The sequence below is a fragment of the Psilocybe cubensis genome, chromosome 6, assembly GCF_017499595.1.
Source record: "Psilocybe cubensis strain MGC-MH-2018 chromosome 6, whole genome shotgun sequence".
Lineage (NCBI taxonomy): Eukaryota > Fungi > Basidiomycota > Agaricomycetes > Agaricales > Agrocybaceae > Psilocybe > Psilocybe cubensis.
This window is the reverse complement of record NC_063004.1, coordinates 964,550-986,873: the sequence shown is the minus strand read 5'-3', so window position 1 is coordinate 986,873 and position 22,324 is coordinate 964,550. Positions and strand designations below refer to the sequence as shown.

At 46.1% G+C, this 22,324-nt stretch overlaps 8 protein-coding genes across 8 annotated transcripts; 2 read left to right on the top strand and 6 right to left on the bottom strand.

The window, feature by feature from the left end:
- Positions 1-499: 499 nt before the first annotated feature.
- Positions 500-2,245, top strand: JR316_0006815 (Serine/threonine-protein kinase ark1; the record flags this gene model as incomplete). Its single annotated transcript, XM_047892560.1, has 6 exons — positions 500-521; positions 691-737; positions 812-1,239; positions 1,292-1,941; positions 1,994-2,082; positions 2,147-2,245. 6 exons carry the CDS (start codon positions 500-502, stop codon positions 2,243-2,245), a joined length of 1,335 nt encoding a protein of 444 aa, XP_047747842.1.
- A 329-nt stretch (positions 2,246-2,574) lies between these two features.
- JR316_0006814 (putative pectinesterase/pectinesterase inhibitor 7) lies at positions 2,575-4,359 on the bottom strand (the record flags this gene model as incomplete). Its single annotated transcript, XM_047892559.1, has 10 exons — positions 2,575-2,705; positions 2,765-2,811; positions 2,896-2,992; positions 3,067-3,115; positions 3,223-3,352; positions 3,417-3,438; positions 3,516-3,672; positions 3,743-4,006; positions 4,078-4,168; positions 4,226-4,359. 10 exons carry the CDS (start codon positions 4,357-4,359, stop codon positions 2,575-2,577), a joined length of 1,122 nt encoding a protein of 373 aa, XP_047747841.1.
- A 652-nt stretch (positions 4,360-5,011) lies between these two features.
- JR316_0006813 (uncharacterized protein) lies at positions 5,012-7,260 on the bottom strand (the record flags this gene model as incomplete). Its single annotated transcript, XM_047892558.1, has 4 exons — positions 5,012-6,220; positions 6,276-6,681; positions 6,739-6,904; positions 6,957-7,260. 4 exons carry the CDS (start codon positions 7,258-7,260, stop codon positions 5,012-5,014), a joined length of 2,085 nt encoding a protein of 694 aa, XP_047747840.1.
- A 609-nt stretch (positions 7,261-7,869) lies between these two features.
- JR316_0006812 (Acetyl-coenzyme A transferase nodX) lies at positions 7,870-10,684 on the bottom strand (the record flags this gene model as incomplete). Its single annotated transcript, XM_047892557.1, has 10 exons — positions 7,870-7,947; positions 8,004-8,143; positions 8,197-8,458; positions 8,780-9,082; positions 9,143-9,331; positions 9,385-9,701; positions 9,756-10,099; positions 10,209-10,278; positions 10,362-10,467; positions 10,535-10,684. 10 exons carry the CDS (start codon positions 10,682-10,684, stop codon positions 7,870-7,872), a joined length of 1,959 nt encoding a protein of 652 aa, XP_047747839.1.
- A 1,080-nt stretch (positions 10,685-11,764) lies between these two features.
- JR316_0006811 (Brefeldin A resistance protein) lies at positions 11,765-14,477 on the bottom strand (the record flags this gene model as incomplete). Its single annotated transcript, XM_047892556.1, has 13 exons — positions 11,765-11,872; positions 12,027-12,378; positions 12,434-12,567; positions 12,622-12,642; positions 12,695-12,820; positions 12,882-12,996; positions 13,048-13,066; positions 13,281-13,332; positions 13,391-13,801; positions 13,871-14,086; positions 14,154-14,212; positions 14,278-14,331; positions 14,447-14,477. The coding sequence occupies 13 exons, from the start codon at positions 14,475-14,477 to the stop codon at positions 11,765-11,767; spliced, it is 1,698 nt and encodes a 565-aa protein (XP_047747838.1).
- A 663-nt stretch (positions 14,478-15,140) lies between these two features.
- On the bottom strand, positions 15,141-18,159 carry JR316_0006810 (uncharacterized protein; the record flags this gene model as incomplete). Its single annotated transcript, XM_047892555.1, has 6 exons — positions 15,141-15,749; positions 15,809-16,105; positions 16,158-17,131; positions 17,186-17,491; positions 17,549-17,702; positions 17,755-18,159. The coding sequence occupies 6 exons, from the start codon at positions 18,157-18,159 to the stop codon at positions 15,141-15,143; spliced, it is 2,745 nt and encodes a 914-aa protein (XP_047747837.1).
- Positions 18,160-18,959: 800 nt separating this feature from the next.
- Positions 18,960-20,227, top strand: JR316_0006809 (uncharacterized protein; the record flags this gene model as incomplete). Its single annotated transcript, XM_047892554.1, has 6 exons — positions 18,960-19,016; positions 19,063-19,101; positions 19,161-19,271; positions 19,332-19,686; positions 19,752-19,846; positions 19,895-20,227. The coding sequence occupies 6 exons, from the start codon at positions 18,960-18,962 to the stop codon at positions 20,225-20,227; spliced, it is 990 nt and encodes a 329-aa protein (XP_047747836.1).
- A 1,410-nt stretch (positions 20,228-21,637) lies between these two features.
- JR316_0006808 (uncharacterized protein) lies at positions 21,638-22,246 on the bottom strand (the record flags this gene model as incomplete). Its single annotated transcript, XM_047892553.1, is given in 2 exon segments — positions 21,638-22,063; positions 22,076-22,246. The coding sequence occupies 2 exon segments, from the start codon at positions 22,244-22,246 to the stop codon at positions 21,638-21,640; spliced, it is 597 nt and encodes a 198-aa protein (XP_047747835.1).
- Between the last annotated feature and the right edge of the window lie 78 nt (positions 22,247-22,324).

Genomic DNA, 22,324 nt, shown 5'->3' with positions numbered 1-22,324 from the left:
GAGTCGCTGCTAGCATCATCGAACTCACTGGGAGAAACAAATCGATTCGTTTAAGCCCGCAAGCTTCGAAGGGTGTTTCTGTCATGGGATTTTCAGTGAGAACGTATAGCTTTTAGAGATCGAGATTCATTCGGGAGAGTTTTGACTAGGTGAGAAATAGGTACAAATCTGTGGCTTTTTTCGATCAGAGATAGGCATTAAAGGGTAAGAAGGTAGTGTAATGAGACTGTCAGGCTTACCGCACAATGCCAAAAACCGCTAGCAACGGTGTAGATGAGGTAAGGCAGTTGATACAGAGACAGGTTCGTGTTTAGATCATTTCAAAGGCACAGTTACTTAGAAGATAATGATATAATAAAATTTTCTTGAGCAGAATTTGCGGAGGACACTGGCTGCTGGCTGCTGGCAGGATAATGAAGAGGGGGAATCTCGGGGACGGAGATGCAGAGGCTCCGTTCGCATGTGGCTGTGTTGATAAATGAACGGTCACGTGCTCTCAATGTTCAAATTCCAACCGTGGCGTCCGTGTTTGTCTCTCTCTGACACTCTTTATCTCTTCTTTCTTGTTTCCATGCACAAGGCTGGATAATCCCTGCGATACCGACATAAGCAAGCTAAAAGACTCAAATAGTGTATGTGTTTATCTTACAGGTATTTGACTTAACCCTATATTCACTTTACTGCTTGTAGAAGACGGCACAACCTCGACCGATTCAAACAATTTTGGAGTTCGACAGGTCTTTATCCACCGATTCTTACTGGAGGTTGATCTAATGGTTTTTTTAGCATTTTGACGACATTTTATTATTAGTGGCAATCAAACATTTCACCCCCTCCCCTTACTCAGACGAATCAACCAGCCATGAACACAGTTGGATCAGTGACCAAGCAAATTGCTGCAATGGAAATTTCCAGCAAGAAGCAAATTCCAGCAAGTGGTTCGTCTAACAAGTTACCAACAAAGCTGGGAGCACAGCCAAGTGTGACGAAATTGCTCACTAAATACGGTGCCCCGAACCCATTCACAAACGCATCCAACAAACCAACAAATCCTTCTTCCCTGCGAAACCCCGTTCCCAACTCCTCAAGCTCTACGGCACACAAACAGGGACACTCTGCACAACCTTCAATTGATATCGGAAGCTACGACGGTGGTCTCGAACGAGATAACGAGAAACGAGGAGAGCGAGTGTATGGAGAGGCGGCTGAGGAGCTTGCACTTGACTCCAGTGTCTCAAAGTATGCCACATCCTATGCCCACTCTCTTAGATTCATATTAACCTTTTCGTAGGCGAAATCCCACTCGTGAATGGACCCTCCACGACTTTGACATGGGCCGGCCACTGGGCAAGGGCAAATTTGGACGAGTGTACATGGTCCGAACCAAAGCTGAGCCCAAATACATCGTCGCTTTGAAGACTCTATACAAGTCCGAAATCGTCCAATCCAAAGTCGAGAAACAGATTCGACGAGAAATTGAAATCCAACAAAACCTGCGCCACCCCAACATTCTCCGTCTCTACGGCTACTTCCACGATGAGAAGCGTATCTTCTTGATGCTTGAGTTTGCTGGCAAGGGCGAGCTGTACAAGCAGCTCTCCAAGCTTAATAGGTTCTCGGAAAGGCGCAGCTCACGCTATATCGACCAAATGGCAGACGCGCTCATCTACCTTCACTCGAAGCATGTTATTCACCGCGACATCAAGCCAGAGAATTTGCTCATTGGCATCAATGGAGAACTCAAGATTGGTGACTTTGGCTGGAGTGTTCATGCTCCTGGTAACAGGCGCATGACGCTTTGCGGGACCCTAGACTATTTGCCACCTGAGATGGTGGAGGGCAAGGAGCACAACGAGAAAGTGGACTACTGGGCCCTCGGTGTTCTGACATATGAATTTGTTTCCGGCTTCCCACCTTTCGAAGACCGCGATAGCGTCAACAGTAAGTGCTCTGGTTTCTTACTTTACCGAGATTGCTAATGAGGTATTTGAAGACACCTACCGTCGAATCGCGAGGGTGGATCTGAAGTTTGAAGACAAGCACGTCCGGCTTTCTGAAGAAGTGAAGGATTTGATTACCAGAGTGAGTGGACTGTTCACGGTGACTTTGGCGTCAATGGCTCACATATGTTTATTACCTGGGACAGTTACTCCGCTACGAACCTCAGAAGCGCCTACCACTAACCGAAGTACTGAAACACCCATGGATCGTAAAGTACAGGCCCAAAGAAAGGGAAAGTGCTTGATCGCCGCAGGAACTCTTTCTGCGACGCGCAAAGCGTTCTTCGGACACTTTTTCGTAGGATTCTGGAACTTGGAAATTTCATTCGGCTTCTTTTGATTTGAGGCTCCGCCTCATATTGTCGCAAGGGCTTAGCCTCACCCGCTCCCACCCAACTCCCTGCTCTGGTCTTATTCACTTTTCTCTAACCTCGTTAAATCTTTATCACCCCATTGTAGTTGACATCGTTTGGTTGGCTTGTAACATCGTAGTTTTTTATATATTCTGGCACTGTAAATTCGCACTCGAATCTCCGCGTACCATTAGATCTTGATATTTTTTTTCTATTCCCTTTTAGAACAGATACTCGAAGTCGATCCACTTAGGATGTTCGAGAAAGACTTTGTCGATCGTAAAGTCCTTTGCCTGCTCGGCGGTCAAGATGTGCTCGAGTGGGATCCTTGCCGATGTGTTTCCGCCAGGCCCTATAATGCCGATTATTGAATATTACCAGTTGATATTTGGCAGCACAAAGAGACTTTACCTGTCGAATCAAATTCGGCGTAGAAGGTTGTGTTCATTATGACAGGCCTGCAGTTTCGACAAAGGATTAGTGTTGTTCAAACTTCCATGTATGCACTCTTGTTATCGCGTAAGTAAAAGACGATAGCATACCTTGCACTGTCGAACGGCGTCCACCCTTCAGGTCGAATGCTGTCGTCCATAAAGGTCCTCAAATACACAGTGGTAGCAAGGTCATTCCATGGCCGCCCTAAGATGAGAAAACAGACGAGATTCAACACCGTCATGTGTATCTATCAGTATCACTGTCATGCAGCTGCGTACCTAGAAAACATTTATCGGCAGTCACTGTTGTTGCGTTAGCATCTGGAGACTGCATATATGCATGCAAGGACGTGCCACAACAAGGAGGTATAACCAACCAATAATCAGCACATTTTAAATCCGATAGGAGAGTAAAGAAAAACAATATCAACTTACACGGACGATTGTTGAATCTGCGATGTATGCGCCGTAGCGGTTTCCTGGGGCGTCTGTCAGGTTGGTGCCTTTCCAGGCGACAAGTCCGCCTCCGCATGCACGGTTGGCCAGTATGACGTTCTGGAACCAACTAAGAAAAACAGAGAACAAAGGTTAGTCACAGAACTTTGTAAGTTTGAATGCAATATGCGTACGCGGTCCCGAACCCAAAGAGATCTTGTACCCCCAAAAAATACATGTGTTAATTCATTATACCGCGAGTTTGCTTTGATGGTAATTGTGAGAATACGTACAGTCAGTCTGTCCGTAGATGATGCTGTCGACAACGTATGTGCTTCCATTCCGACCCGTATACCATGTGTCCTGGAAACTCGCAAACGAGCACCCGTAAAACGAGGCATTCGCATACGAGATATCAGTCACCAGCGCTTGCGATATCGAGAAGTTTGCCTATAGAAATGATAAATCAATACAATCCCGGCATTTCGGACACACGCCAAAAAGAAAGAAAAAAACATACTGCACGATTCTCAAAATCGATATTGTACGCTTTAAAATCCACGTTCCCAAAGAGCGGCTGGAGAGGGGCGCCAGTCGGGCCGGCGCCAATCAGCGACGCGTCGAACGACGGTGCGACGAGCAGGACGGCGGACTGCGCGTCGTCCATGCCCGTGTGCACAAATGAGTTGCTCCAGATCTTGACGAGGTTTTGGTTAAAAGGTGATTTTGATGTGTCGGCGAAAGGCTGGTCGATTGTGAGAAGGGCTTCGAGTGGGAGTTGGCCCTATAAAAATGATGGAATTAAGTTGGTCAAGGAATGGGTGGGTTGAGTTGAGATATGGTATGTGGGCTTACGAGAAGAGTGAGGGGTCCCGTCCGTGTTACATTGACTACCTCCTGATATTCACCTGCTGCGATGAGAATTGTAGCTGATCCAGTTTCTGGACTGAACGATATCGTAAACGTCAAGGAGCACCAGGACAGAGTAATATGGGCCACATACAGAGAAAGAACAGCTTCTTGGACACTATGAAAATGCGCATTTTTGTCATTGGTATCTTGGGACACGAAGATGGTTCCTTTGGGACAGCCATGTAGAGGCGAGACGCCCGCAGGCTTTTGTACCTGACAAATCATATGCTGAGGAGAAATCGCCAGGACATCATATGTCAATCCCAGCAGAGTAAGCAAAGAGCAAACTATGCCCGTGCGCATTGCAGTGTCGCCTCCTTAGTGCTCCTAAACTCTGGGGACGATGTTAATTGAGTCTTGACGCTTGAGAAAGTTAACTCAGGCTCTGGCAACAGTCTCCGCATATCGTCCGTATTATATGTCTGCAGCGTGGAAGACGTCGACAGCGAGAAAGGGAATCCCTCGAGCTCCGCGGCCCGTGGGGTCAAGCATGACTTGTATGGACAACACAGTCGGTGTTCAAGAAAGAAAAAGAAGTGCTGCGTTTGTGTCCAATGACGGACCGGCATTCCAAAAATAGACGCCAACACACCCACACACGAAATAAGCTAGACCTCCACATGGCAAGGGAAAGGGCGGATCCTGGTGGATCAGAGTCGTGATATGTCATTACAACCATTGAATGGTTCGGTCGTTACAATGCTCTAGCTACAGCGAGAAGCCAAAGCGAGGGATAGGGGAGGAGGAGGGGAAAGACGAACACAACAGATGTAACTTCACTATAAGCACTATATAGAAAAAAAGAATAACTTAAAAACACTGTCATCGTGTCCGCTCACAGAAAGGAATAGGCAGTGCAAAGAAAAGTGGGCGTGGGCTAAGTCTGCGCCTTGACTCGTACCTCGCGCCAGAACTCTTCCCATCGCGGGGACCTCTCTGAGTTACTGGGCTCATCAAGTTGGACAGCGGCACCCATCTCAGCGTCCTCTGGGGACACATGCTGCTGACGACGTGCTTGGGAAGTAGAACGGCTCCTCGAAGCGGACCGCGGAGGTCGAGGAGGTTTCGCATTCGACTCAGGTTTGGGATTCGACTCTGCTTTCCCCGACGCTGGTGCAGGTGCTTTTGTCGGCGCAGCGGCAACGGGCGAAGTCGCAGGTGGCGTGACAGGCGTAGAATTCGACGCCTTCCCGAACGCCTCTCGCTGAGCCATAGCTAGGCGATCAATAGCCTTGATCAACGAAGGCGTCGCAGGAACCGGTGCAGGCGCAGCCAGATGACCAGGCTCAGCACGCCGCGCGCTCTGGTGCCTCGTCAAAAACGCGGGGGTCCACTCCGTCTCCTCAACCGTCCGTGTCCTGAAAAGAATGGGCCGCGCGGCGAGATTATCGTCGTAGTCCGAGTAGTCGAGGTCATCACAGTCGTCCTCCACACCAAGCTTCTTGCGTTGCATCTTGAGCTGCGCAATTTCCTTGTCGTAGTCGAGTTTATTAAGACTATCAATTCGGGGGTCAGAGGACGAGGACGAGGTGGTGTTCTTGCCAGCAAGGCCTACAAGCGTGGGTGTAGACGACGACGACGTGAAATGGCGGGCGTCCATCAGAGTCCATTTGCGTTCCGGGTGGTGCGAGCGCAGAACGGGGGATGACGCGGGGGATGACGAGCTCGATGCCTTCTTCGTCTCATCGTCAGAGTCAGAGTCAGAACTGTCACTCGTCTCTCCAAACTTGACAGGCTTGCGCTCCTTCCTCTCTCCATCCACACCGGCCATCCGCCATCCGCCTCCACGGTGAGCTTTGGACCGCTTCTTCCTAAGGAGTTCGGTGCTTGCTGGGACGCTGGTGAGTTCCATCCCTCGCTCGAGTCTCCCGGGGGATTTATTATGCATCGTCACAGGCAGAGGCTCGGGCACTGCTGTCTTAACATCGACTTCGCTCCCAAACATAGCCTCCTTCTCGAAGGGCACCACTGGCGAGGGAGGAGGGAAGAGACGGTCCCAAATCGTTGTGAGCGGTTGGAATGTTCCAGCCCTATCCGGTCGATTTGGAAGGTTGGCTGCATACTGTGCGAGGTACTTGTCCCATTTCTACATCCACTTGATCAGACGAATCATATACCAGTAATGGACTTGTAAAACTGACCTCGTCTGGACATTCACCAATCCGTCTTCTCAGAGCCCAATCAACTGCTATACCGCTGAAGAGGAACACGGCATACGCTGCGCTCAAACCCTGCTCTTGACTAGACCCCCACATATAACCATCCATGGAGGCATTCTCCATGTAGAACCTCTCCCATGCATTTGCCCAGCTCTCTGCTTGTGGTTTGAGTAGAAGAGCGATGGAAAGAACGATCCCAAAGGATCCGGTGGACGCCGTGCAGAATCGGAGAACAGGATGTAGGAATTTCGCGGTGAGCCGTGGGATCGGAACGATTGCGGTGAACAGAACGAGAAGCGTGAAAAGAGGCAGAAAGATACCGACGAGGATGACGCGCGAAAGTAGGGAGGGGTGAATGATGATGGAGAGTGCTAGGGCAAACAGGGTTCTATTAAAAGTGATGTCGATCAAAATTATCTCGTAACTGATAGCGGGAGGGACTCACCCGCCAGAGAGGCCGAAGAAAAAGAATGCGATATAGCAGTAGCGTCCTGCGAGGGGTGTGGTGACGGCGCAAGTTAATATCCAGATCGCGAGAAATGCTTTAGGCGACAATGTGGCGGATGCAGTCGTTGCTGGTATCAAAATGGCAAGGGCGGTGGCGAAATGCACTGAAAGATAAGATGAGGAAGACTGTTTTCGAAGCAAAACAACGACACTCACAGCCAAAAACGTATCCTCCAGCTAGTCCACCAATTCCTCCCTCCAGTATCCAATGAAGTCTTCTGAGAGTTTTCTTGGTTTTTTCCAAGGACAATGTACCAGGCTTCGGGAGAGCAGCGTAGCCTTTCCCACCTTTCACTGCGCCATCTGTTGGGGGAAACGATCTTGAACGATCAAGGGTAAGAAATGTGCCGGAAAATGTGAGTATGAGCGAAAGCAGAAGTAGAGGTAGCGCATATGCAAGCAAATAGGGCGTCGTCGATAACAGTGGAGTCAACTGGGAGATGGTAGTAGATGAAGCCATAGTGAAATTTAATTCGTTGTTGTTCGTAAAGTCGTAAGGTCGTAAGGTCGTAATATCGTAAAACTAGCAGGCAAGACGAACAAGAGGAAATTAGATAGACGGGGTTACACGAATAAATGGGGGAGGTGTCTCGGAAATGCTTTGCAGCCTATGCGTGCAAGCGTTGTTGTTGTTGAATGTCTCTCTTAGACTCTGGGGCTTCACAAAGAACCCATCCAAGTAAGTTGACCTTGGCTTTCCAGGCTTCCGGGTAGAAACAGGGCGGCCTAGGAGTCCCGAACACGGAGATCAGAGTGACAGAGGTGAACAAACAATGATTCTGAAGATGCCCCACTTCATCATAGGAGGTTGTTTGTCTCAAAGCACGATGCCAATCATCGGCATATTCCGCCTGCTGGAGGCGAATAGGGGTTGCTGTAGATAGCTACACCAAAACTCTGACAGGATTGAAAAGACATATTCGAGCCGAATGTATGACGTTTTCAATGTTAATTAATTCAGGTTCATCCCTAACGATCACTGTGTTTAGCGGTATTTATGAGTACTTTATCGTACAGTCAGTCACAACAAATACATCATCAACAACATTCCTTCCGTGTCCCACCATCGTTACCTACTAGCAAAGATTGAGACAGGGAAAAAATAAGAGCTAGAGCTTTTCTTCTGGCCGTAATATCTCTCTCTCAACTATTGGCAGCGCAGATAAGTTGTTGTTAATACGAAGATACAAAAGAAAGCCTTACGAGTGTTCGCATCATACTAAATACGAGATAGTTGTTATCCCAGTCGACGAGCACACCCTCCCCATGCTTGTTCAGGAGCATGACATTTGGATTTATGTCACCATGTGGCCTCCCAACCTGCAGATAGGTTTTACGCAACGCTGTTGGGTCTCTTAGAATATATAAGGAGTTCAGGTAGACAGAAGGTGCGAACCCTTTTGCACTCCATCTATAGCATGTATAGCCTCTCCCAGGGTTTTAACTTGCGCTACATTACGCGCTGTTCCAGTCTCGTTGAGAGTTAGCGAATAGGATTGCGAACGCGTCGCATGGGTGGCTTCGTGTGCGGAGAGTGGCGTCGAGACAGGAATACCTCCACTTTCTCCAGAGCAACGTTGGATTCTATAGCCCTTCACTATAGACGCATTTGGTTCGGGTGACTGAGGGTTTTGATTGGAGCTGGCCATATCAGTCTGCTGTCAGCGCTCGATAAGACGTTTGTACTCCATCGCGCCACATGGTGAAAATAGCAGAGGCAGACCTTTTACAAGTACGATTCACGTTCAGATATATTTCGAGGGGTTTTTAGTTCAGAAACTGATCAATATGGATAGTATGAATTAGTGATTATTGGTTGGGTGTTCGTGTTCAGCAATCAAAGGGGTAGATCGCGTTCAATCACATTGGAGCGGTCACAGCCGAGCGGAGTTCAAAGTTTATATTCTGAGTGTCTGGCAGTCGTCGATCCAGCACGTCTAACTTGCAATCCTCTAGTTGTATGCACAATTTTACAGTACCCACTCAGCCTCATCCGCGTTCAATCTCATTGGTGCTCCCCAATTCGTCCCCCTTCCCTCCTTAGCCTGGGTGGTGCTGAAAACCGCTGCTTGCTTCAAAGCTGTCATCTTTCTTCCTTTGCCCCCTTGTCGCTCTGACCAATCGATACTCAGCCTTTGTATCTCCTCGTCCAGTGGCCATGCACGTTCTGGAAATTTGCGTGCGTTCTCTCCAAAAGCAATACTAGGGTCGAGCCTGCCTAGAGAGCGAATCCACCTTCCGACGCCTACCAGAGAAACGCGTACTTCGTGGGACCCTCCTTCCTGAAGGCGGAAGAATTGTTATGTCAAGTGATGCCGGAAACTTTTCGTGAAAAGGCTTACGAGAATCATCCTAGCTAAAGCGACATTTATTCCGAAAGCCAGAAAGTACCCCGCAGCATGGTCTATTGCTTGCATTGGCAAAGGTCTCGGACGCCATTCGCTTGGTTTGCCTTGGGAAGCCATATATAATCTGTATGCCTCGCCTTCATCCGCGTTGAATCCAGCTGCGGTTTGCACTAGCGAATCGAACTGTAGGACAATTTATCCTCGTCTGATGGACCTCCGAATAAGCAGACACTCACCCCACGACGATGAGCCCACGGTCCATCCCACCCCCAGGCTCTCAGGCTCGCAAATACGACACCCTCCTCTCCATGCTCGGTTTTCAGCTTAAGAACATCATCAACCCCAAATCCTTTCCCTTCTAACCCACCCGGTCGGTATGCCTGTAGAAAAACATCAGTCCCACGAACAAGTTTGTTCATTTTCTCGACGTCTGTGGTGGAAGTTGGAGACAAATCCAACTGCGTCGTCCTCTTTCCGAGTGACGTTTCGGTGTCTAGGTAAGGCAATGATGGCAATTTCGGAGATGTAATGAGCAGAACTTGTGCACCTTGCGCTGATACTCGGGCGTCAGCTATGAATCGAACAGAAATCTCTCGTATATATCTACCTGCAAGGTTTCTTCCAGCGACAGGGCCCGCCAGCACTCGACTCAGGTCAAGAACTCTGATTCCGTCAAGAGGCGATTCTCCACCACTGATGATTTTTTTCTTTGCCTCCCCTATCTTGTAAATCTGAACAACGGGTACAGGGGACGCATCCAGCGCCTTGCCATGTGGAGAGTTTTTCCACTCTTCTAGCTTTCGCAACTTGAACACGCACATGCCGCTCTTTGCACACTCGTCTTCAAAGCTTTGTCCATCCCACTGTCTAATAGCAGCAGCAACTTCGTCTCTGGTTGCAAGTGTAGGAGAATCGGAGATTTTGAGGATATCCAGGACCCCTGCTCGATGGCTGAATAAAATGTCAGATCTCGGTTATTGGAAAGGCATTGTATAGCATGTCAACTTGCTGTGGAAAGTTGGTGTGTATTCTGACCCATCCGTTGTCTTTTGTTTCATACAGTCCCGCGATGTTGTCCCATAAATCACCAGGGGGTAGCGCGTCGTTTATCGTGTACCACGCTTCGCTGTCTTCAAATTTGGTAATATAAGTAACCGGAGCTCAGGGGCCGGCACCGGCGTTTAAAGAAGCCGGTGAACACAAATAGACTCACGAAATGAGAGGACGGCGTGTCGAGCGTCGACGGTGACGTCTTGCTCGACGCCTGTGCGCAGGTAGTGCACGTATGCTGCAGAGAGTCCTGCTAACCCTATTGATATCTGTGAAAGGTGGTGAGTTTGGGACGTTAGATCCCTCGCATTAATCGATTGGAAGGTGGAGGAATACCTGCGCTGCTAATCCTAGTCGAAAGGATGAGGGCACGGCGGTGTCTGCGTCGCCTTTGAGCTTAAGATGATTAAGAAAGTGTTCTGGGAGGCCATTGGATATCCATATTGCTTTCAAGGCCTCGGGAATGGGGTTGCTGTCCGAGGGCATGTTGGAAGTCGTTGAAGATCGTGATCTCACAAACAAAAGTGAAGAAGGCCCTGACTCGATCAACTTTATAATATAATATCAAGGAAACCATCTATTTAGAGGTGGAGTCACGAGTAGTATAAGATAGACGAATTAATTATATGTCGTTGTTGTACGAAGACTAAGTGGTAGTATTCCGCGATATACGGAGGGATGAAAGGTCATTACAATAGATTAATTGTTCTTCCGCGACCATGGCAAAAGGCTGCCTTTATGAATGCGGAACAAGTACGTGAACAAAAAGATAGTGAATATCTGTACACGTCCGCGCATCAATATCTGCTTCTGTAAGGAGACTGGAATGACGTACATTGAAGATGATGAATGCAATCATGATGCCAATATTTTGCCACCTATTGTCGTAAAAGATGTTGAGAGTAGGGCCGAGAAATTCATCGGTTGTTTTCAAGGGGCAGAAGCTACAGTTTTCTAGGGCGTCTGGATTTTGGAGGTAGCCGCCTGAGGAAGTTATAAAGTCGGATAGGTATTGGGAGCACGTTTGGTTGGCTGGTGGATTAAGGGAGACAAACTCGATGGGCGAGCATGCGACTTCTTGGTGACCTATACCTAGTGTATTGGGTGAGTATGCGCTAATAGGCCTCATATTGGCTTGACTAGTATACCTTGGCCAGCTAAACCTTCTAGGATATATTTGTACGGAGAAAGCCTGTACCTTTAAAAAGAACTTTGATTCAGAACCGCCTGCCGACTGATAAGAAAATACCGCTTACATCCATTTCCACCACCCAAGATGGGAGTATGGTTGTATAACACCATTGCTGCGAATACAATGGTTAACAAATTTTTAAATCCCTGTTTGAGACGACCAGCTTACTATGCCAAAACAAAGGAAAACAGGAACCCAAACAGAAGCTGGGCGATTTCGACATTCGGTGCCATGCTCGCAATGCTCTGTGCAATGGTTGTGTAGTACGCCGGAAACACGATTCCCATGGCGAGGTAGCCGTACCCCGCCCCATGCGTTGGGAAATGAGAGGTCCAGTACCAGACGAAGAAGAACAGTGAGGAGCCTAGGAAGTTCTAGAGCATCTCCACGATGATTTGGGATGTCAGGAGAGCTGTCCAGCTGTACATTCTGCTGGGACGTTCTCTGATTTCATAGACCTGGCGAGTTGCGATGTAAGGTACCTGAATCTGATTCGACAATGGTATGCTAAGAACGAGTGAGTCAGCGTGGTAGAGTACCGTCCAAAGCGACGTACCCAATAATTAATGCCATATGTAGCGCCTGAACGTGACAACGTCAGTATACAGTAAAACTGGATGCCTGATTAGAACGTACGAAGATCCTGTTCTGTGTTCCCTGTATGCTGCTCTGCTTTTTGAAGAAGGTGAACCCTAGAAACAACCCAGCAATTATGTTGAGAGATATTTTGGCCATGAGGTATTCCACATTGCGATAATGATCAGAGGCGCCTCGCTTGAACAGTTCAAAGAACTGGTTTGACCAGGACGTTGGATATTCGGACACTAGAGTTGTTGTGTTTATGGGTGCACGAATTCCCTCGGAGTGTATGCGTTGGAGTTTCTGGTCGAGTGCCTGTTTCTCGATGGACTTTTTCCATACGTCATACCAGTCGATGTCGCTTGAGGCAGTAGCGCCAGCACCAATAACATCAAGCATATATTCGGCGCTAAAACATGCTTTCAATTCACCTGCATAAGTCTCCAGATGAAATGAGAACTTACGGGTTTTCATCAGTTCCACAAGGACGTGCACCATTTTGCTCAAAATAAGCTAGGAGAGTGGTAGCATTATGTCCGAGATCGCCGAAGTACACAGTCTGTCCTCCTTTCTTGAGCAAGAGTAATTTGTCAAAGACCTGGAATTGTCAATTTGGTTAGGATATTGGATGCAGGGAATGCAGAAATCTTACGTGGAAAAGCTCAGCGGAAGGCTAGTGCTATAGGTCAGAATGCGAAAGAAAATTTGAAGACTGGGATCCTCACCTGATGAATCGTGCACAGAATTGCCTGGCCTTGATCAGCCAAACTCCGTAGAAACGTGACAATGCTCCATGCAGTTTGAGAATCCAAACCCGACGTAGGTTCGTCCAGGAATAAAAGGAACTTAGGCTAACGAAAGTTTTATTCGATGAAAAATCGAAATCCATTTTTGGCCAGGTGTTCCACGCACCTTGGCAGCTAACTCGACCCCGACTGTGGTTCGCTTCCGAAGCTCGACACCGAGAGTTCCAACAATGGCGTCCCTGTAATTCCATAAACCACACATGTGAAGACATTTGTCGACACTGTATTTATAAGCATATAATCCAACTAGCTATGCCTGAATCACGACTTACTATTCCGCTTTCTCTCTATCTGATACACTAGATGGTTGACGCAGCCTGGCAGAGAAAAGCAAAGCTTCGCGAACGGTAGACGTCGGTAAATGTGTGTCGATTTGTTGACAGTAACCGCTAGCCACGATAAGTTAGCAATCGGTCAAGTGATATCATTGCATGCTGGGTTAGAACACTCACGTCTGTGATTGAAAATCCTCTGGTAAAGCTTTCCCTGCCTATGAATCGATCACCGGATACGACGCCGACATCCACCCTATTGGCAAGGACATTCAACAAAGTAGTCTAGAACGTCGTTTAATATATTTATTCAGTGCGAGTTCAAGCCGATCGGAAGACTCACCTTCCCAGCACCTGATTCTCCCATCAACGCTGTAAGAGAGCCTGGCGAGATGTATCCAGAAATATCTTGCAGGAGCTTGCGATCCTTTCCATCGGCTTGGATAGTATACGACACACCAGTGAAAGAGAATATCCCATCGCTGGATTCTCTGGTGTCCTTTCTATACTCTTCAGCGATACTTGACCCAGATACAGATGATACCACATTGTCTTTTATGCCTTTTGATACCTTGTCTTCGATGATCATCATCTCGACACTATCGGAATCATGTTGTTTGGACTCATCCTCTGAATTTCCGCCTTGTTTGTATAAAATCATCGTCGCTACTCCAGTGAATTTGGTATTGATTTCGGTGAAAATGAAAAGGGCGGCAAGGAACGCCAGGCCAAATGCAATGACTATCCCAAAGTTCTATACGACAACCACAAGTCAACCAAAGGAACATACATAAAACAAGTTCACGGGACAACATCGACTCACCCTCCATAGATGGCTGTAAGTATACCCAAGTGACAGCTTGATAAACCGTGCCCCTTGGACGTGCGTCTCACCGGGTATAGCGCCGACAACGGCGCAGACCTGGTTCGCAATGCTTATATTCGTGTATGTGGGTCCGTGAGGGATGATGCTGGCGCACGTCCCGTTGAGGTCTTTGAACTCGTTCGCCATGAGGCTTTCGAAGCCGTATTTGAAAGGCTGCAATAAATTGTTGTTATGAGGGTTTGGAATTGGTAGGGCATGGATATATAAAGGATAAACGTACGTTGATGAAAGTCATCCAGCGGAGTGCCCAGATCATGGACTCTTCTGGGATAACATACCCTGTCAAGATGGGTGATATTGGCGGACTGATCTCGCGGTAGGCAAAGCAGATTCGGAACTCTTACCTGTGCACAGGCACATAGCGAGAACGCTCAGCCCAGCAAGCATTTGAGCCGTGGCTAGTCATATGAATAAGGACCGTGTTACATGTGGATTTTGAACCAAAGATGTCACTTACGCTCAAACGCACACATTGCGGGTTAACGACTATATGTAAAAGTAGATATAATGTACCCGACATCCCATAGTAATCGCTACCCAACATGTGGGCTAAATGGCTCCCCTGCATAGAAATCTCCTCTCTGAGCGGCCAGCGTCTCAGAATGTGTTTAATTAATGTTGATTGTCCAGCAATTATAATCGACATCACCAAATGTATTTTGAGCGTTCCAACTACAGCAATGCCAACCCTGTGAGACTCTTTGAATTGACATCCTGGCATGTATATTGCATTTAGAGCCGCAGATGTGTTGAATAGCACACAGTTTGGATTTGCAGATGTGATTTGGATACTCGTACCTTGCAAACTGGATTGTATCTGTGCGCAAAAATTTTGCACGGATCTTCATCTCTGAATGCTAAATTCACACTATGAGAATGTACCACAATCTACATACTGTGAGTCTATATCTGCAGCACCGTTTCAAATAACTAAGAATTCGTATTTACAGATGTGTTTTGAATGCTCATACTTTGAATGCTGGATTGCCCGGTATGCATGTGAGAAATTGGCACAGATCTTCATCTCTCGAGGCCAAATCAACACTTTGGTAAACACTGTACAATCTACATCCTTGGGGTCAGTAATTACAGGTTTTAACCAATGCCAGTGGAATATCCTTGTTGATCATAAATTGACGCCTACAAATGAGAAATTACGACTCATGTACAAATTTCCATGCACATTTAAATATGTAAAGACAGTACATTAGTTCCTAATCCCAGTCCTTTCCATTTTTCTGATCTGCTGTCGATTCCATAATGAAAAAAAAACCTTCATATACATGACAGCACGGTCTTGAGTCATGTAACTAACCCCTTTCCTGATCTTGGAAATACCACTGTTGCCACATTCCGCTGCACTTGAGTTCAATCGTAGAAGGTCTGGGTTTTCCTGGCAGTATGTGGCCAAGAAACAGGCCTCCCCACATTTGTGTTCACTGGAATGAAAAATGTCGATCACAAAACGCGTGTTTTTGAAGAAGTCTGGCTCGCGTGACATGCAGTAGGGTTGAAGTGCGCAAGCAAAATCGTAGACGATGACCTCCGGAGCCTGTTTCCACCGTGTGTATATTGCTGAAAATACATCATTGCGGCCTTCGGCTGCGCGGATGCAATGGAAACCGTAGCAAACACTGTGTGTGCACCAGACACACATGATTCCACCGGTGAGGCGCTTCTTGGAATATGTTGAATAGTACTTATGACAAGTGTCCTCATCTTCATTGGCGCCAACAAGATCATTTCCGGCTTCATATGGGAGGTTGGGATATTTTGGCCGTTCACGGATCTGTGCCATTGCATAGTGGCAGCCTGTCTATTATGGCATAAGTATACCACACCACATGAAGATATGATTGAGTACTATATACGTACCTTAAGCCAATCTTCCTGCTCAATATTTGAATTGACAGTGTCATCATTTTTGGCCGGTCCATCATGCACTTTGATGATGCTAAACACAGCCATAGCCCGCACGTAGAGCCACTCACATACTGCTAAGGTATCTGCTGAAATATTCCCGAAGCGCACTTCATGTTGGATGACACGTTGAATGAAAGGTGTATATCGCAACCAGGTAATATGCTGTGCACTAGGATCTCGTAGAAATCGCCTCAGGCTCAAGATTGAAGGATATGGTAAGGCTTGTAGGATTGACTCATCCGCAGCGACCTGTAGGACATGAGTACTGGTGTGAAAATTATGCAGAATAAAAAAAAAATACCTGGAGAAAGAATTTAATGTAAACTTCAGGGATGGATTGCTTTCTGAAAACAGCGGAGAGTCCAAACTGACTATTAAACAGATTACCTAGATGTGTGTTAATATTGGAAAGCTTGTTGACTAGTTCCGAGACTTTTGATAGGCGTTCTACAATTTTCTTGTTTCTCTCAAAATGTGGACTAGCCTCTGTGACCTCTGCTTCGGTTGACAGTGTAGTGAGTGGTGGGCCCTTGAGAATGAATCGGATAAGTATACGAATATTTCGGTTTGGAATAGCGTGCAGATTAGATGTGGGATGAACCTCTGGCCTCTCAATTGAAGAGGGACCTGTTAACGTTGGTGGATGAAGCGAAGGTAGAAGCATTTGACGACTGAATGCTACAGTTACTCCATCCCATATTGTTGCCTTGGGATTTGGGCCACATTCTAAACAGGTCATGTCATTTTCTAATAGCAATAGCCGTGAATAGGAGAACCAAGCAGCACGAAAGAGCTTGTCGCTTGCAAAGGGGACGTCAGACCCACGAAGTTGATAGCGCCGTGACACAGTGTTAACCCAGGATATAAATGGAGTTTCCGAGGTGGAAAATGCACTTGTGTAGTCGTCCAACAGATCATGGGCAAAGAGGCTGGTGTTATTGAAATTGAATAAACCCAGATCACTGCATTCTGGCCCAATAAAACGGTGTGAGCATTTTAGACATTGTTGCAGTGAGATTACTGCCTTAGAAGCACCGGTAAGTGTATAAACAGTACACTCTTTGTCGATTGACGGCCTAAATGGGTCAAAACATTCCCTAGGGTTGGAGCAGATACATGTGCCATTGTCACCTAGAGAAATAGATGATGGCGGTGAGTTGAAAATAACTCTGGGTGGTGCAGGAGGGTCTGCCCCAATTTGGGACCAACAGGGAGGTGGAATTCGCTTATACGAAATTGATTCAGCAACTCCAGAAACCTGTCGTAATGGAACTCCTACTTCATTAGTTAGAAATACTCTGGACTTGAACCATTCAAATACAAGCGTACCACCAAATTGAACACCATCTGTAGCTACACTACTATCAATGGTTTCATCTTGTGCATTCCAGTCTCCATGAATATACTTCTGCAGTGCGTGACGGGCTTGTACAATGTGGGAGCATGATGTTGCGCCTTGATCCCTGCTACATTTCCATGTCCCATTACCAGAGTCGTCTCCATAATGCTCAACAATGCTACGATTCTTAATGGTTGGAAATCGTGTGGAAGTTGGGATTGAAAAAATATTGGTATAAAAGTTATCCATGACACCTTCGTTTCTGTAGAAAAGAAATGCTCGTGCCTCTTGATAGGCTGAAATACACAATTATTAGTTTACTACAAATCTATGAAGGTCACTGCCACACGTACCAGATAGAGATACTTCGTTTACTGTCGCATTGTGCGGAAGTTCTTCGGTCAGGTACCTCACATGATAACATGCTTGCAACCGGTTAAGTGGACACAGACAAACAACTGAAACTGTGTCCTGGGTATTATCCCGCATAGCGTGGTACCAGAATTTCTGAATACAATGATGTCAGCCAGTTCTTCAAATATATTCACATAATACTCACATTTGACTCTCTTTTGGCTGCATTCCAGCCACTCACAACAAACATCCGCTCGGTTAACTGAAAGATAGGGCATTCTTCTGCCACTACTGCCTCAGCAAATTGCAGAAAATCCTCGGAATCATCATTCATGTTGGCTTCAGATTCACCAGGTCCTTGCTCAACATCCATCATAGCCATATCAGATGGCTCATTGTCATCCAAGAGATCCTCAATTGAAGCATTGCTCAAATTGCCATGCCTTTTTTTTTTGGTGTTGCCTTGACGTGCTCCTTTAGCAACTCTCCTTTTGCACTGGGGAGTGCTAATATCGTAGCCCTGGATGTCTGGCAATGGAGTATAGTCTATCTGTGTGGGAGATTCCGGCAATGGTGCATAGACTATTACTGGAGAAGGAGTTCTGCTCATTGGAGCATGCACAAAGTGAATCAAGAGATGTGTTGCGAAGAAAGAATACACGTGTACATAACAGAGCCATTAGTGCTAGGTTTGTTAAATACCAGTATACCACGCCAAGATAACTTTGTTTAATCATACAGGTAGATATTACTTTATAATCATTTGGCTGTGACATTGATTTTTTACACAAAATCATACCAAGTACCATACACTATTGAACCATGCACCTTTCATACCTTAGCAGCTTATGCCCCGGTGTGCAGACTGCAAACATTGTCAAAAGTTGACCTTTGTGACTCGCGGGTCACATAAATGTGACACCCCTACCTCGTACCCTGATGTGACTGAAAACGGCGCACAAACTGCCCAAGGTACTGTGCACCTTTGAAAAAGTGATATATGTATTGTATTAATCATTTATATATTGGAGAAATTGTTAGTAAAGCCATAAACAGCCTAAACAAATGAGAATTGGTAGTCATTTTATCAGTCATTTGTTAAAACTCCGACGGTCACAAGGCCGTGGGAGCTGTGGGAATTGGACTTAGAAATGTCAAACTGACTTAATCAATCATTGCATTGCTCGATGTCAAGCCTTGTTTTGCCATTCTACATAGGATTTATATTTCTAGATGATAATTACTCTTTGTATCTGGGTACAATGTATATTAGCCTAATTCAATTTGACATCTGTTGATGTAAAATGGACCATTAAGATAGGATATTACTCATCAATGTGTGAATGTATATACATTTCCAGTAGCGTCTTCAAATTTCAAGTTGTTCCTCTTGTCCTACCACCCACATTAATGGCAAAACAGCGGGCGGCAAAGGCCTCTACACTGGTAGAGTCTACACCACACAAGGTGAGAAGTTACTATCCAGAATTTTCAGTGTCTTACAGATCTTTAGAAACGCAATGGAGGTACTAAAAAGGGGCCCATTATCACTGTATGTCGTCTGCATTCAATGCTGTGTTATGACGTGTCATCTGAAGCACATTTTTCAAGGCTTCACGTCAGGATGCTAGGTGTAAAAGATGTCCGGGAAGGCCTTTGCGGTCGCAGTGCATCCATACCAAAAAGGGGCAGCAGTATATTGCGGAACAACAGGCTTTACAGGTAAGAGAATACTATGAACTCCGGTTTTGACATTGAACATTATTGTCTACTCTAATATAGAGTCTGCGTGAACCTAGTGTGGATGCGATGGAACGTGGTTCTGCAAGTGCTTCTGAAAACGATGAGAGGCCTGAAATTTCTGCACCACTGACAGGTCCAGAAGATCACCCTACCTCCAGTGCTTCTGCAACGGTACCAAGCACAACGTTTCCATCTATTTCCGCGCCCGGAACCCCAACAAGCTCGTCGTTGCTCCAGGAAACTGCGTCAATTTTATCAATGACCTCAAGTAGTTTGGCCCAGTTAACATTGCGAACTCGTACTACTCCTTCGCACCCTAAGCCACCTAGAACAAGTGCTCAGAATCCGTACCATGGATATGTGCAGGGCGCACTTCGTGGGACTGAGGTATATCGTGAGTATTAAACATCCAAAATCCTTTATTACTCTCTACTCTAACCAACCCAATATCTACCATAGAAATTGTTCGAGGCCACAGTTTGCCGTCACCCATATCCGAAAACACTCGACTGGTAAAGCAGTTCACAAATTCCATCAATGCAATCGTTGAAAAGGTCAGTTTTAGCTTGTTTGTGGGATTATATGACTGATACTGCTTCCAGTGTGAAGGCCTGTCCAAACAAACCGGTTGCTGGCTGTTTATTGGAGCACAACATGCCACTGCTCGCTCTGGCGCAATTAGCTACGCTTCTCCGCGTCTTCGAAGAGATGCAGCAGCTCAAGCCGGCAATATTGGGACTCAATTTTCTTCCATCACCCGGAATTTGATCCAAGCTCGTATCCAGGACAATGTTAATCTCCAGCAGCAGTTAGAGGAATCTCGTCGCCACGCAGAGGAGATGGAGCATGCAATAGCAGCAGAGCGTGACAGCCAGCGTTTGCTTTCTCAACAGTTGGCTCGGTATCAGGAGCTTCATGGTTTACTCCCTAGCTAGATATTGTGTACATATTTGTCAGCTCTTTTAGTGGGCGTAAATAGTTGTTTTGCTAGTTATCTACATATCTAAAACACCCAGCTGTCCTTGAGCTTAACTAGTGTAGTCAAACGATCCAACCCTATGCAAGCCTGCTCCGGAACATCCTTCCGTCGTAACACAATGTGTAAATCTGGATCACAAAGGGGCTCATGTGGATTAAAAAGGGTCCAAAAATGCGTCACTTTCTCTGCCATTCCTGAAGATTCCTTGACAAGTCGAAAAAAGGGAATGCTCGGTGTCTGTATCAAGTGAAACAAGTGTTTTTCATTGGCCAAGACGGGGGTACCAGTCATTGATCGCAGACTCCAGATCAATGGAAGTCCCTGAAGCGTCTATATGGATTATTCTATTCAGAAACCCCAGAAACCCCTAGAAACCCCCAGAAACCCCAGGGGTTTCTGAATAGTCCTCGAAGCAACATTCTAAACCCCTGCTTGAACATGTATGGGAGGTCTAAGGTCCGACCTAGCTTTTCTGGTCTGCCGTGTCGTGCCGTCGTCATTGCTTTTGAATCAGTAGTTGATCGTCTTCATGTAAATACATTCAATTGTTAAATTCCTCTACGCTAACGTTTCTAATGCAAGCCATAGTGCCAATGAAACTCACCAAACACATTCAGTGGACTTTCGAGTCGTTTAACGGTTATTTATTCGAGGGGATATCATATTTGATGTTTATGAACACCGAGGTAGGGCATCCAGAGTACTATAAGATACAAGAAAATTACTAGAGAGTATAGTAGTGGTGGTAGGTACAAAGAGCTACATTATACAGAGGTTTCTAGGCTTTTAACTTGTTAATTTACTGCTTTTTCCATTTTTGAGCGAAGTTGCACCTACGCACCCGAGTGGCCACTTGAAACGGCCCGCATGAGAATACAAGCTCCTACCTAATCCGCCGAAACGGCATTCTGAACATTCATCACACCTTCATCCACAACATTCATAACGATTTTATGAATTTTGGGGGTTTCTATGGGGTTTCTAGGGTTTCTGGGGTTTCTGAATAGAATAATCCCGTCTATATGAATGAAATAGATAAGCCAAACGTAGATTATCGTGAGACTGGACACATACATTGGTGTAGATATATACTGTCTTTGTGATCAGTGTTTGACACAGAACTTGGTTGCACATGGGATTGCTACAAATCATTTCCATGGCTGATTATACTGGCTACAGCAATTGAATGTGCTGCCCTTTTAAGCTAAACATGGAGGCATTAAGAATTGGATCCAAGAGATTTGCATTGCAAATTAACTCAAAGTTTTGCTTATCCACTATACCACATGGACAAGTTCAAATGAAGAAGCTATGCACATAGAGACAAGACGACTGCCAAGTTTTGGATTGAAAAATAGCTACAATACTAATCAGAATTGTCGCTCAACTTCTGCATGAAGTTTAAGGCAATGGTAAGCTCCTGTATATGCTTGATTGCAGTCTTGTAATCGAAATCCTGTGGGACCGAGTCTGTCACAAGTGCACACCACTCATGGAGCAACTTGCTTACTCTTTCCATCACCTCGCTCGTCACTTGCTCGTATGTGGTACCCTTAAAATCAAAGTTGATAATCCAACCATAATAATAAGACCACTTGTCGCTCATTAGTTCCTCCCATAGTGTGATTTCTTGTTGTATCTCGACAGTGCGATTTAGCAGTTCCAGTGACTTTTCGCGATTCTTGAAATGCATCAACTCCTCATTGTCTAATTCTGGTGTGCTGAGACGAGCAATTTGCATCCGAGGATGGGGTCGATGCATTGAAGACGAATGGATGAGGGAAATATGGGTCTGTATACAGACATTTCGAGTTTCTGAGACGTCGGCAGGGACTTCAGGAAGGGATACAGTTGAAGAAGGGGAGGGAGTACAAGCAGATTCCATCTTTCTAAGAGCCTTTAGGTATGTGTCATGTGTAGTGTACAAATTAAGAGTCTTACTGTCTTTGACGGCGTTCACGATTTCGTCGAGCATTGTTAGCATATATTTTCGAGCGATTCCTTTAAAAGTTTGTCAGTAAGCACTGAAGACAGTGAGAATAGCGTTATACTT